We start from the raw sequence: 13,315 nt of genomic DNA, 5'->3' as shown, positions 1-13,315 counted from the left end.
TAGCTGGGATTATAGGCTTGTGCAAAGCCCTCCTCATTTTTTAAAATACCAGTGTATCCTGATATCTTTGCTTGTGAGCAATGGAAGTGTTTTTTACTCTTTTTTTTTTTTTTTTTTTACGGTTTTTATGGTTTTATTTAAGCACACAAAAAATGTGCCCATGAACTGTCTGTTCATTTTCTTCACTGCGCAGCCTGGCGTTGGGATGGGTGACTCTGATGGCCAGTTGGGCTGCTCTTTCCACGATGGCTTTGCGATTCTCGCAGGAAATGTTGTGAGCAATCTCAGCGCAGTAAGATTTGTTGCACATGAGCAGCACTTCCAGCTCCTTGACGTTGTGGACCAGGAACTTCTGGAAGCCACTGGGAAGCATGTGCTTTGTCTTCTTGTTGCTCCCATAACCAATGTTGGACATCAAGATCTGGCCCTTGAATCTTCTCCGCACCCCGTTGTCAATACCTCTGGGTTTCCGCCAGTTGCGCTTAATTTTGACATATCGGTCTGACTGGTGCAGGATGAACTTCTTGATCCTCTTTTTGACGATTTTGGGCTTCACGAGAGGTCTGAGGACAGCCATGATGCCCAATACAGATGGCAGCCACCTCCGTATGCAGCGCTGAGGAAGAGAGAGGAAGTTTTTTTACTGTTTTGTAACCACATGAAATTGTGTTAGGTGTATCACTATATACTTCCTACAAATGAACATTTAGATATTTGTAGTCATTTGTTATAATAAGCTTTCAAAACATTACATATGTATATGTAAGATGCTTTTATGTATATTATTTTAATATAATATCCTGTCATTATGTGCAGGGTTTAACAGTAGTCTAAATTCTCAAATTTTAAGTTGTTATGTTAAAAGACAAATTGCAAAACCCAGGGACTGGAGATGTAACTTGGTGGTAGAATGCTCGTGTAGTATGCATGAGGCCCTGGGTTTGATCCCTTCACTACTAAAAAAATAGTTTTATTTCTTTTGCTTTGTTTTGTTTGTTTCTAGTACTCAGGTACTCAACGCATGTTGTACAAGTGCTGTACCACTGAGCTACACGCTGAGTCCCCCTTTCAAAAATTATTTTCTATAATTAACTAATTGTTTTTTTCTTGTGGTACTGGGGATTCAAGTACAAGCTAGGCAAACACTCTATCACTATGCTACAACCACAGCCCTCTCCTTGTTTCTTGTTTTGTTTTGTTTTGTTTTGTTTTGTTTTGATTTGTTTTGTTTGAAGACAGGGTCTCAGTAAATTACCAACATCTCAAACTTGACATCCTCCCGCCTCAGCTTCCCAAATTATTGAGATTGGGTTATCATGGCAGGTCCAGATTATTAATTTTTGACAGCAACTGAGCTTCAGTTCCTCACCCAACAGGGATATCATAGGCACCCAGTTGCAATATAAACAGTAGGTGTCAGAAAAAGAACCAAATTCCTGGTACCACAAAAAAAAAAAAGGAAAGAAAGAAAAAGACAAACCATGTTAGAACACACACACACACACTTAATATAATGTTTTTGCAACCCAGTGGTTATTTCTGAGAAAATAGAAAAGAGGAAATTGTAACTGACCTCCACCAAAAGGAATGCACCAACCTGTTTTCTATGTATCTGTGCATGTTTCTAGTTATTATGTTTGTACTATGTGGGATTGAATCCAGGAACTTTTTACCGTGAAGCTGCTTCACCAGCTCTTTTTATTTGTTTGTATTTTTTTTTTTTTTTTTTTTTTTGCGGTGCTGGGGATTGAACCCAGGGCCTTGTGCTTGCAAGGCAAACACTCTACCGACTGAACTATCTCCCCAGCCCTATTTGTTTGTATTTTGAGGCAGGGTCTTGCCAGGTTGTCTGGGCTGGCCTTGAACTTGAGGCCCTCATGCCTCAGCCTCCTGAGCCTGGAATTATAGGCCTGAGCCATGGTGCCCCGCTCACCAAGCTGTTTTCTAAGGCTTTAATTGTCTGCTGTGTATAGGTGCATGTTTTTGCATATTGATAGACCTATGGTACCTATTGCTCTAAAGTGATATGAAATACAACTTAGTAACAAACTTAAGCTGTTCTTAATCAAGCTCATTAATGAATGTGAATTTGTTATGAAGATATTCTTCTGGCACATAATTATTAAAAGAACCTCAACCTATATTTGTGGGGCAATGTATGGACAGTGTTCTTGATATAACTAGTGTTAGCCTTTTAGCTTTCCCCTACTGGCATTTTTTCTGTGCTAGACAAATGTTCATGTGTCTCAAATGAAAAGAGATGATAACATCATATCTGCCCTTGTTTATTCCATTATTGATAGATTTTAGTTGTCAAACCCTCCCCACCCCTATCACCTTTGTGGTGGGGGTGGTGGGGTGTACTGGGGATTGCTCTCAGGAGCATTCAGTCACTGAACCACATCCCCAGCCCTATTTTGTATTTTATTTAGAGACGGGGCCTCACTGAGTTGCTTAGTGCCCCCCTTTTGCTGAGGCTGGTTTTGATTTGAACTGGTGATCCTTCTGCCTCAGCCTCCCAAGCCACTGGGATTACAGGCATGTCACACTGCACCCAGCAGCCTTTTAACTTTATATGCAACAAGATCTATTTTTCCTTTATGATTTCTCATTTTTTACCTTTTAAACGATTTTCCTCACCTTAAATTTCTTATTCATACCTTGTGTTTATCGGTGATGTAAATTTTACAAGAAATTCACATTTTGGTGTCCATAAATCTTACTGGAAACAGCCACACTTTTTTTTTGCAAATTATCTGTGGCTGTTTTCTTCAGTATAACAGGAGTAGTTGTGTCAGAGATGTATGGGCTGCAAAGTCTAAAATATTTATTCTCTGTCCTTGACAGGAAAAGTTTTCTGAACTCTGATATAAACAATGAATGCTTTGGCAACCTGACCATCTGTTTATTCTGAACCCTCTTTCCATTTCAAGATATACTTTTGTTCTTTTGTTCAAAATAATCTTAATGCCTGGATCAGTGGCACACACCTGTAATCATATCAACTCGGGAGGTCGAGGCAGGATCACAAGTTCAAAGCCAGCCTTAGCAATTTAGCAAGACCCTAAGCAATTTAGTGAGACTCTGTCTCAAAGTAAAAAATAAAAATGGCTGGGATATGGCTCAGTGATAAACTGCCTCTGGGTTCAATAGCCAGTATCTCTCATGTCTCTATCTCTCTCTATAGAGAGAGAGAACATATGTAGAGGGGAAAAAAAAGAATATATATATATACATATATACATCTTTTTTAAAATTACCTTTTAAATATTTTTTAAAAATTATGTCTTTGTTGCATGCTGAAGTTGGGATCAAACTTCTGTGGTATTGAGAAACAGATAATTTTTGCCAGGCATGGTGGTGCACTCCTATAATCTAGATACTAGAGAGGTTGAGGCAGGAGGATTGCAAGTTCAAGGCAAGCCTCGGAAATTCAGTTAGACTCTATCTGGAAAATAAAGGAGGGATGCTGCTCAGTGGTTCAATCCCAAGTATTACACACACACACACACACACACACACACACACACACACACACACACACAAGCAGATACTTTCTCCAGTTCTTAGGAATTCTAGCTTTTTAACTCTTTGATATAGTCTGTTAATTTATCAACTACACAGTGTGTTTTAATTTAAAACATTTTTTTGCATTGCTGAGTATGGAACTCAGGGTCTGTGAAATGCTAGGTAGTTCATCTATGTTGTATAGAGTAATAAATTGTTGATAATTCAATGTAGAAATTAATATATCGCACAACTTTTGAAAAGCAACTTAAGAAATCTATGATGTGCCAGGTTCAGTTGCCCGTGCCTGTAATCCTAGCAATTTGAGAGGTTGAGGTAGGAGAATCTCGAGTTTGAGGCCAGCCTCAGCAATTTAATGACGTCCTAAGCAACTTAGTTGAGACCCTGATTCAAAATACGAAATAAAAAGGAATGGGATGTAGCTCAGAGTCAAAGCATTCCTGTGTTCAGTCTCTAGTACCAAAGAAAGAAATTAAGAGGTCTATCATGTATGCTATATTTATCTGTTGAAGGCATTTATCTGATGACTGGACAAAGGAACTTCTTGCTTGGAATCTGGGTACACAAGTATTCATTTTGTGAAAATTTAACACTTAGGATTTGTACACTTTTTGTACATATATTCTGCAACAATTTAATTTGCATTTAAATGATAGATATTGCCACTGAATGAAAACAGTATTAAATATTTTTAAAGTTCATATGGAAGGTGAATGCCTATAATGCCAGCAGCTGGGGAGGCTGCGGCAAGAGGATCGCCAGTTCAAAGCCAGCATCAACTCAAGAGAGGCACTAAGCAACTCAGTGAGACCCTGTCTCTAAATAAAATACAAAATAGGGCTGGTGATGTGGCTCAGAGTCAAGTGCTCCTGAGTTCAGTCCCTGGAACCCCTTGCCCCCACTGGAAAAAAAAAAAAAAAATTCATGTAGTAAAATTATTGAATGTTTGTTTAAAAGACACGTAATTTTGATCTGGGCATGGTGGCACACACCTGTAATGCCAGCGGCTGGGAGCATTGCAAATTCAAGGCAAGCCTCAACAACTTAGTGAGACCCTGTCTCAAAATAAAAAAATAAAAAATAAAGGGCTGGGGTTGTGGCTTAGTAGTAAGTAGAGCACTTGCCTAGCATGTGTGAGGTTCTGAGTTTAATTCTTGGTACCAAATAAAAAGTAAATGTAAAATAAAATTATAAAATGTTTTAAAAAAATAAAATGGACTGTGGCTGGGGTTGTGGCTCAGTGGTAGAGCGCTCACCTGGAATGCATGAGGCACTGGGTTCGATCCTCAGTATTACATAAAAATAAAATAAAAGTATTGTGTCCACGTACAACTAAAATATATATATTAAAAAAATAAAATGGACTGAGGATGTGACTCAGTGGCTAAGTATCTCTGGATTTAATCCATGGTACCAAGAAAAGAAATGACATAAAACATATAATTTTGACGTTACTCTGCATGACATTATGATAATTTCTATTTTTTTTTCCTCTCTGTATTCCACTTTTTGGTATTTTGTGACTTAACTGAATGTGTGAAAGGCAGAAATAATAATCTTTTTTATTTTATATATATAAACGTCTTCATATTTTATTGCTGTTAAATCATAAAGTTCCTATGGCTGTAAATTTGATATTTAAGTAGTTAATATGAGTAATTTTTGTGTTTATTTCACAGGCAGATTTTGACAACAAATCAGTAAATGGCCCCAAATCAGAATCCATGGAATACAGTAGATGTGGTCATGGGGAAGAAAAAAGATTGGAATTGAACACACATCCCCTTGAAAATGTAACTAAAAATGAAGAAAGCATGACAGGTATCAAGGTGGAGAGGTGGACACAGAACAAGAAATCACATTTAACAGATCATGTCAAAGGAGAATACAGTGCAAGTGTAACAGAAGCTGAGAAATCAAAAAATTCTGAAGATGACAAGAAACAAATCAAACCTCCGAAGTTGTTTGTACCAACAGTAAGAAATGGCATTAAAAATTTACAGTGTTTACCATCTGAAACAAACGTGTCATTTAACAAATTTCATATTGAAGAATTTGGTAAGTCATTGGAAAACAATTCCTGTAAATTCCTGAAAGATACTGCCAATGAAAACAATGCCATGAGCTCCATTGCTTCTAGTGCAAGTGGTGGTCATCTCAAGGGGAGAAGCAATGCGTTAGCCTTCCCGAAGCCTGACTCTAACTGCACATCCATTGAAAATTCTGCAAACTTAAATAGTCATACTGATGCACACAATGAAGGTGATCAACCAAAAACTCCTGAGACCCTACCAAGTAAAGAACCAAAAGATGGATCTCCAGTTCAACCAAGTCTCTTATCCCTGTTGAAAGACAGGAGATTAACTCTCGAGCAAGTTGTCGCCATCGAGGCTCTCACACAGCTCTCAGAAGCCCCATCAGAGAATTCCTCACCATCAAAGTCAGAGAAGGATGACGAAACTGATCAGAGAACAGCTAGTTTGCTTAATAGTTGTAAAGCTCTACTCTACTCTGTAAGAAAAGATCTCCATGATCCAAACTCACAAGGGGAGCCACCAAGCCTTCATAACTGTCCATCTCTCGAAAAGCAGAGTTCATGCAACCCAGTGGTGTTCAATGGCCAAAATACCCTGCCCAAGTCACAGATCAGTTCAGACACTAACCAAGCATGTACAAAGCCACAGGAACATTCAAAAGTAATTCCCAAATCAAATTCATCTATAATTGACATCAATAAAAGTGCATGTGAAGGCAGAACTACTCTTAATGATTGTTCTACAAATTTGCACCAGGTGCCACCAAGAAGTAATAAATTGGAGCATTCTCACCAGTTATTGGACAGTAATAAAAACTTAAATTCAAAAAATGATCCATCAAGTCAGGATGTATCATACAGTCAAATTGAAGAAGATGTTGCAACACAATTAACACAACTTGCATCAATCATTAATCTCCACTATGTAAAACCAGAGGAAAAGAATGTTGAAAGTACACCAACAAGCCTTGTTACATGTAATGTGCAGCAAAAATATAGTCAGGAGAAGGGCACAATTCAACAGAAACCACCATCAAGTGTGCAAAATAATCAAGGCCCATCATTACCAAAGCAAAAGACCACAACCCAGAAAAAGGCGAAATCTATCCCATCAAGAGATCGCCGGAAAAAGAAGCCTCCAGCTGGAAATTGTCAAGAAAATGATCAGAAGAAGCAGGAACAGTTGTCCTATGAGTATAGTAAGTTACATGATATTTGGGTAGCATCCAAATTTCAAAGATTTGGTCAGTTTGGGTCACATGATTTTCCTATTCTGTTGGGAAAAATTCCTCCTTTTGCCAAAGTATTGAAACCACTGACTCAAGCCAGTTTATCCCTACAACAAAAAAAATTATTTCCTCCACTCACTCAGATAAAATTTGAGAGATACCCTGAATCAGTACAGCAAAAAATGATGAAGGTTGAACCATTGGATTCTCTCCCAATATTTCATGACAAAACAGAATCCAATGGGCAGGCGTTTACAGATAAAGCTTGTAATTCTCAGGTACAGTCAATAGTGAATGTCAATCAGAAAGCTCATCTTTTGCCCCAGGCCTCTTCTCCACCTAACCAGTGTGCTAATGTGATGGCTGGTGATGACCAAACACAGTTTCAAGAAGATGTTCAAGAGCATCTTGTGCATCAGAGACTGCCAACATTGCCTGGTGTCTGCATGGAGATACCCTTACCAGACCCAGCACAAATTCTCAGGAATGTAAATGTAGTAAGTTCAGGTGGAATTAGCATGGTTTCCACCAAAAGTGAAGAGGAAGGCTGTTCATCTAGCGTTGGAGCACCAGAATTTTCCCCTGTAGACAGTGCACAGACAAGTTTTAATGATTATCCCATGAACTTTCTTTGCAATAACCCTGCAAAAAACCTGGCGGCTACAACAAAGGAATCAGAAGCTCCGGCTTGCGACTGTCTTGGTAAGTGCTTGTGCAGATGTATTCTTTCATTTGCAGAAAAGGTCACATATGATAGAATCATGTTCTGATTCATCCTCTTTGAATGGTAACTTTTCCCCATTCCTATTCTAGTTAAGGTGGTGTAAATAATTCTGTACCCATTTTTCTATTAAATGTTTAGTCCATTCTGCTCAGAAAAATGGATATTTCAAATTATGTTGAAAAGCAAAGGTAAATCTTTCTCTCAAGGCAAACATCCCAAGTTGCTGGGCATGGTGGCACACACCTATAGTCTCAGTGACTGAGACAGGGGGATCACAAGTTCAAGGCCAGTCTCAGTGATTTGGTGAGAACACTGAGAGCATGTGTCAAAATAATGGGCTGGGAATGTGACTCAGTGGTAGAGGACCTTGGGTTAGATCCCCCGAACAACAACAACAACAAAGTCTCAAATTGTTTATTGTCATAGCATAGGAATTTTTGCAAGGCACATTGGTGCATGCCTATAATCCCTGCAGCTTGGGAGACTGAGGCAGAAGGATCACGAGTTCAAAGCCAGCCTTAGCAATTTCGTGAGGCCCTAAGCAAATCAGTTGGACCCTTTATCTAAATAAAATACAAAATAGGGCTGGGGATGTTGCTCAGTGGTCAAGTGCCCCTGACTTCAAACCCCAGTACCAAAAAAAAAAGAAGGAATTTCTTTACTACTTCATTAAGACTAATTATTCTTCCAATATTCAAAAGAATTTTGACCCATGAGGATTTCATTAAAAACTTTTTCTTGTGAGGTAGTACATTCATACAGAAAATATAGAAAACGTAACAAATAACTACACAAAGTATCATCCAGTTAAGGGTGTTTTCTTTCTTTTCATCCAGGTTTTAGTGCTTCTCTATTTTGCAACCCAAAACATGTATCCATGTGTTAAAAAAATCTTTTATGTTAGTTACTTATAGAATTAATAAATCTTTTTGAGTTTTAAAGTATTTTAACATTTATTCTGCAGACACTGATTTTCTATTTCAACAGAAGATTTGTGTTAATAGGTGAGTCATAGACTGATTTCTAGCTAAGGCATGTGTATATTTGTGCCTTAGGAGTCATTGAAAGAGAATATTGGGAAATTAACAATTAGTTTTGATTTTTGTTTTATCTTTTCATTTGTTTATTTCTTTGTTTTTGATACTGAGGGTTGAACCAGCAATGCTTTACCACTAAGAAACATCCCCAACCCATTTTTTACTTTTTATTTTTTTGGTACCAGGGATTGAACCCAGGGACGTGTAACCACTGGGCCACATCCCCAGCCCTTTGTATTTTTTATTTTGAGACGGGGTCTTACTAATTTACTGATGCTGCCTTTGAATTTGTGATCCTCGTTCCTCAGCCTCCCAGATCACTGTGATTACAGGAATGACCCACCACACCTGCCTCCATTTTTAAAATTTTTATTTTCTGTTTCAGGACAGGGCCTCACTAAATTGCGCAGACTGGCAACCTAAACACCTCCCTCTTCAGTCTCCCAAATTGCTGAGATTACAGGCATGCACCACCACATCAGGCTTAATATTTAGTTTTATGTATGTTAAAAGTCCTATAAAGGGCTGGGGTTCTGGCTCAGTGGTAAAGCACTTGCCTTGAATGTGTGAGGCACTGGGTTCAATTCCCAGCACCACATATAATTAAATAAATAAATGTCCATCAACAACTAAAAGATATTTTTTAAAAAAGCCCTATAAAAATCTTGCTGGGGTAAAGATTCTCAAGCCGTTCCTGTAAGAAATTTGCTTACCATTTGAATCATGTGAAAGGTTAATTTGACTCCTACTGATTTAGTTTCTATGTTCAAATTTCATGTGAAGGGCTAAGATATAAGAAAAGAAACCCATTGAACCTGGGAGTGGTGGTGCATGCTGATAATCCCAGCGACCCAGGAGTCTCAGGCAGGAGGATTACAAATTCCAGGCAAGGCAATTTATCCAGATGCTGTCTCAAAATAAAATATAGAGAGAATTGAGGGGAGGGTAGCTTAGTGGTAAAGTACTCCTGAGTTCAATCCCCAGTACCACAAGAGAGAAGAAAACAATCAGTTGACTCTTACATAGATGTAAAAAAGAGAGCGATTAAATAGATCGTGTCATTAAAGTTTCCTAACTTGCTTAAAACCTGTATTTCTCTGATTATACAATTTTAACAGGACAGAATTTGTGAAAAAACTTGCTTTGAACCCCATCTAAGTAGGTTTAGTTATTCAAACAGTCTGGCTTAAATTATGGCCCAATTGCCAGGCATGGTGGTGCCTCCTATGATCCCAGGGATTTGGGGAGCTTAAGCAGAAGAATCACAAGTTTGAGGCCAGCCTCAGCAACTTAGTGAGACTGTCTCAGAATACAAAATAAAGTGGGCTGGGCATGTGATTCCTTTCTAGATCACTCCTGGGTTCACAACTTCGGACTAGGATGCACTCTTCTGGGAAGAATTGCACAGTCTGAGGAGAGTTAACTGAAACCAAGAGAACTTCTGGCTTTTTTTTTTTTTTTATCCTTTTCTTTGTTGTACCAGGGATTGAACCCAGTGACACTTAACCACTGAGCCACAAACCCAGCCCATTTTTACATTTTTTTTTTTTTAGAGACAGGGTCTGGATGAATTGCTTACGGTCATGATAAATTGCTGTCTTTGTACTCCTGATCCTCCTGTCTCAGGATTACAGGCATGCCTGGCTGAAACCAAGAGAGGTTCTTAGTAGAGTTTAACAATGGTAATGGCTCCTCATCTGGAGCTCTTATTGGGAGTCTCTGTGCCATGCCTTCCACATTCACAACATCCTTTCATAAAAAATATTTATTATTAATTATTACCATTTTACAAATGAGGAAATTGGAACTCAGAGACATTCACAGCCTGAAAGTGGCTGATCTGGGATTGGGAGACAGGTGTCCCGACTGGAGCCTATTCTTGTAATCTCTACTATCTCTTTTCTTCAAATATCCAAAGTATAAAAGGGAGAATATGTTTCTGAGTATCATCGCAAATAGAAAAAAGGCCTGCAATTCAAAAATAAATACATGCCTGTCCAAATTTAGTCTGATTGTATGGATGATCCTAATAGGATGATGGTCTTGTTTCAAGACTCTTTCCTTATACACAGTAACCAGTCACAATACATAGGAGGAAAAGAACCAAGTATTCAAAGTTGATTACCTGCAATGTACTCAGAACTGTTTTATATACTGTCACTTCTGTGTCTAATCATTTACATCTAAGCTTACTGCACTCACATGTGTAGGAAAGGGAACTTAAAGAAACGAAAACGATGACTGATGCAGAAAATATCCCAGGTGGGATCATCAAGTAAGCAAGGGCAATGGCTTTCCTTGGGGACATTATTTTCTAGCGAAGTGGAATAATAGGTCTCTAGTGTTTCTTAAACAATTCTTCCTTATAGGGGGACCATCCTGTGCATTGTGGTACGTTGAATAACATCCCTCACCTCTACCCACTGGATGTCAGTGCCAGTGTGCACTACTAACACACATACCTGCCACGTTGTTACGCCCAGAAATGTCTGCAGATATTAACATATGTTGCTCCTGGGGCAAAACTGCTCCTGCTTTAGATTAGTAGTAACAACTAGAGCTCTTGGTCCCCAATAAATTAAAATGTCATCAAAGTATCTTACCTAAGAAACCACAGAAAGCAGGGGCGCAGTGGTACATGCCTGTAATCTCAGCAGCTCAGGAGACTGAGGCAAGAAGATTGAGAGTTCAAATCCAGCCTCTGCAACTTAGTGAAGTCCTAAGCAATTCATCGAGACCCTGTCTCTAAATAAAGTGTAAAATTTGGCTCAGTGGTTGAGTGCCCCTGGGTTCGATCCCTGGCACAAAAAAGAAAAAAAAAAAAAGCCATAGAAATGATTCTACATTGTATTTACTGTCCAGTCAAAATGATCACTGATTTTTTTTGTTTGTTTGTTTAGATACACCATGGTCAAAAATGCACAAAATGTAGATATTCTAGTTATACATGATTCTAAATCAGAAATATGTAAACATCATGTTCATTTTTCTGAGGAGAAATTTTTGTTATACTTTTCTGTATGAATAAACATTATCTCTGATTTTAATTTTGTCTCTGGTTTGAATGTAGGTCTTTTACACCACCACTTTGCAACTTGTTTTTTTAACTATAGCTTTAAAATTTTTTTTTCTTCTTAAAATGACTGTACATAGCATTTCTCAGTAACTATTGTATTCCACCATGTAAACTTCCTATAATTTATTTAACTTATCGGGAACATTCTTGTATATTTATAATCTAAATACATAATTGTGTGTGTAGTAGGATAAATTCTTAGGAAATTGATAGGCTCAATTTTAACAGGAATCTGAGATTAAGCTTCTTAGATATATCACTCTTGGATAACTTTTTATTTGTGCCTCAATTATAACAGATTTTTTTTAAAGGAGGAGATCAGATAATAAAGACAACCCTTAAAATATTTTTTTCTCCTCTGATGATTGGTAAAAGAAAGAACAAGTTAGGAGCAGGAAGAAGATAATGTTAACAAGTTAAATTCCAGGATCTATTGTCCTTGACATTAATTATCAAAGTTGACTAAGATCTGGCAAAATTCATGGTTCTGAATTAAAACAAAGCAAAAATAGTAAAAGTAGCTTTTCCTTGCCCCCATGCAATTTTGTAAATTTTTGGGTCTAATAATCTTATTCCTTCCACAGATCGAGGTATACAAAAAGACAAAGGCCCATATTATACACACCTTGGGGCAGGACCAAGTGTTGCTGCTGTCAGGGAAATCATGGAGAATAGGTGAGGAAATGTGTTTCCCTGTTAAAATCATTCTTTATTGTGGACCTTACTCAATGCAGATGAATTTATCTCTGGGAACAAACCTGAGGTGAATGAAGAATTTTCAGGAGTATGAGTTGGATGTTTGTGAGGGCTTAGAAGAAAAGTACCCAGATGTTTCCCGAGTCCTCCTTACATGAGCTGCTGGTGCTCAAAAAGACACTGAGGACGCAAAGCTAATTGTCTTTGTTCAATTTAGGAATCCTTATTTATATATTATTATATAAAATGTTAGAAATAGTTCAAATTACCACTGCAAACACTCAGTTAACCCTGCATTCCCTTGTTTGTCTTGGACTCAGTTTGTTTTTAAAGAGTGATCTTTAAGGATAAGTAAAATGAATTGGATAAAAATTAGAAATATCTGCCACATAAAAGCAATTTTTTGGCAAAAGTGATTTATGAGGAGTGTTTGATTTTTGAACTTCTGTTCATGTCTATCTTGTACACACTTAGATATTAAAAACAAATTGTTTCAAGTGTAGATTACAATTAATTAGTATATTCCCTCCATTCTGCTTTGTACTAGGTATGGGCATAAAGGAAAGGCAGTAAGGATAGAAAAAATAGTATACACGGGAAAAGAAGGGAAAAGCTCTCTGGGGTGTCCAGTCGCTAAATGGGTAAGTACTTGATATGTGTAAATATTTGAAAATTGGTTAAATGTGTTTTGTTTGGTTTTGTTTTGTTTTTGTCCCATGAAAGTGTGGATCAGAGAAATAACCAGTTCCTCAAGGTGGTAACAAGGAAGACATCTGTCTTTTTCTGGGTTTTGTATGTTGTTAGTAGATGTACACCGTTAGAATGTTTAAACATTTGTTATTTTTTATTTTAAACAATAAAAAGTATAGCACTTCCCAGTTTTCCCTCAGGGCTTTTAAAAAGTTTTGTTCCCAGATGTTACATGTTTCTTTTTTGGTTCCATGAAAGTGTGAGTCATGGGACTGGGATATAGCTCAGTTGGTAGAGTGC

At 37.8% G+C, this 13,315-nt stretch overlaps 2 protein-coding genes across 7 annotated transcripts in view; one reads left to right on the top strand and one right to left on the bottom strand.

Annotated features, from left to right (window-relative positions):
- TET1 (tet methylcytosine dioxygenase 1) overlaps positions 1–13,315 on the top strand; it is a 134,495-nt gene that overhangs the window by 72,214 nt on the left and 48,966 nt on the right. For all 6 annotated transcript variants that reach the window (XM_079135730.1, XM_079135729.1, XM_079135727.1 and 3 more), the window contains 3 exons: positions 5,208–7,494; positions 12,214–12,304; positions 12,873–12,966. In XM_079135730.1, coding sequence (XP_078991856.1) covers positions 5,208–7,494; positions 12,214–12,304; positions 12,873–12,966 — 2,472 coding nt within the window. The remainder of the gene's footprint in view (positions 1–5,207; positions 7,495–12,213; positions 12,305–12,872; positions 12,967–13,315) is intronic.
- Positions 106–635, bottom strand: LOC306658648 (large ribosomal subunit protein eL32-like). The gene has a single exon (XM_079135830.1). It carries the CDS (start codon positions 575–577, stop codon positions 134–136), a length of 444 nt encoding a protein of 147 aa, XP_078991956.1. The 5' UTR covers positions 578–635; the 3' UTR covers positions 106–133.

This window comes from Sciurus vulgaris (genome assembly GCF_902686455.1).
Source record: "Sciurus vulgaris genome assembly, chromosome: 4".
Classification (NCBI taxonomy): domain Eukaryota; kingdom Metazoa; phylum Chordata; class Mammalia; order Rodentia; family Sciuridae; genus Sciurus; species Sciurus vulgaris.
This window is presented reverse-complemented; position numbering and strand designations above follow the sequence as displayed.

What these genes read in the sequence shown, in the direction of transcription:
- LOC306658648 (XM_079135830.1), bottom strand. Translation starts at nt 577, where the DNA reads ATGGCTGTCCTCAGACCTCTCGTGAAGCCCAAAATCGTCAAAAAGAGG.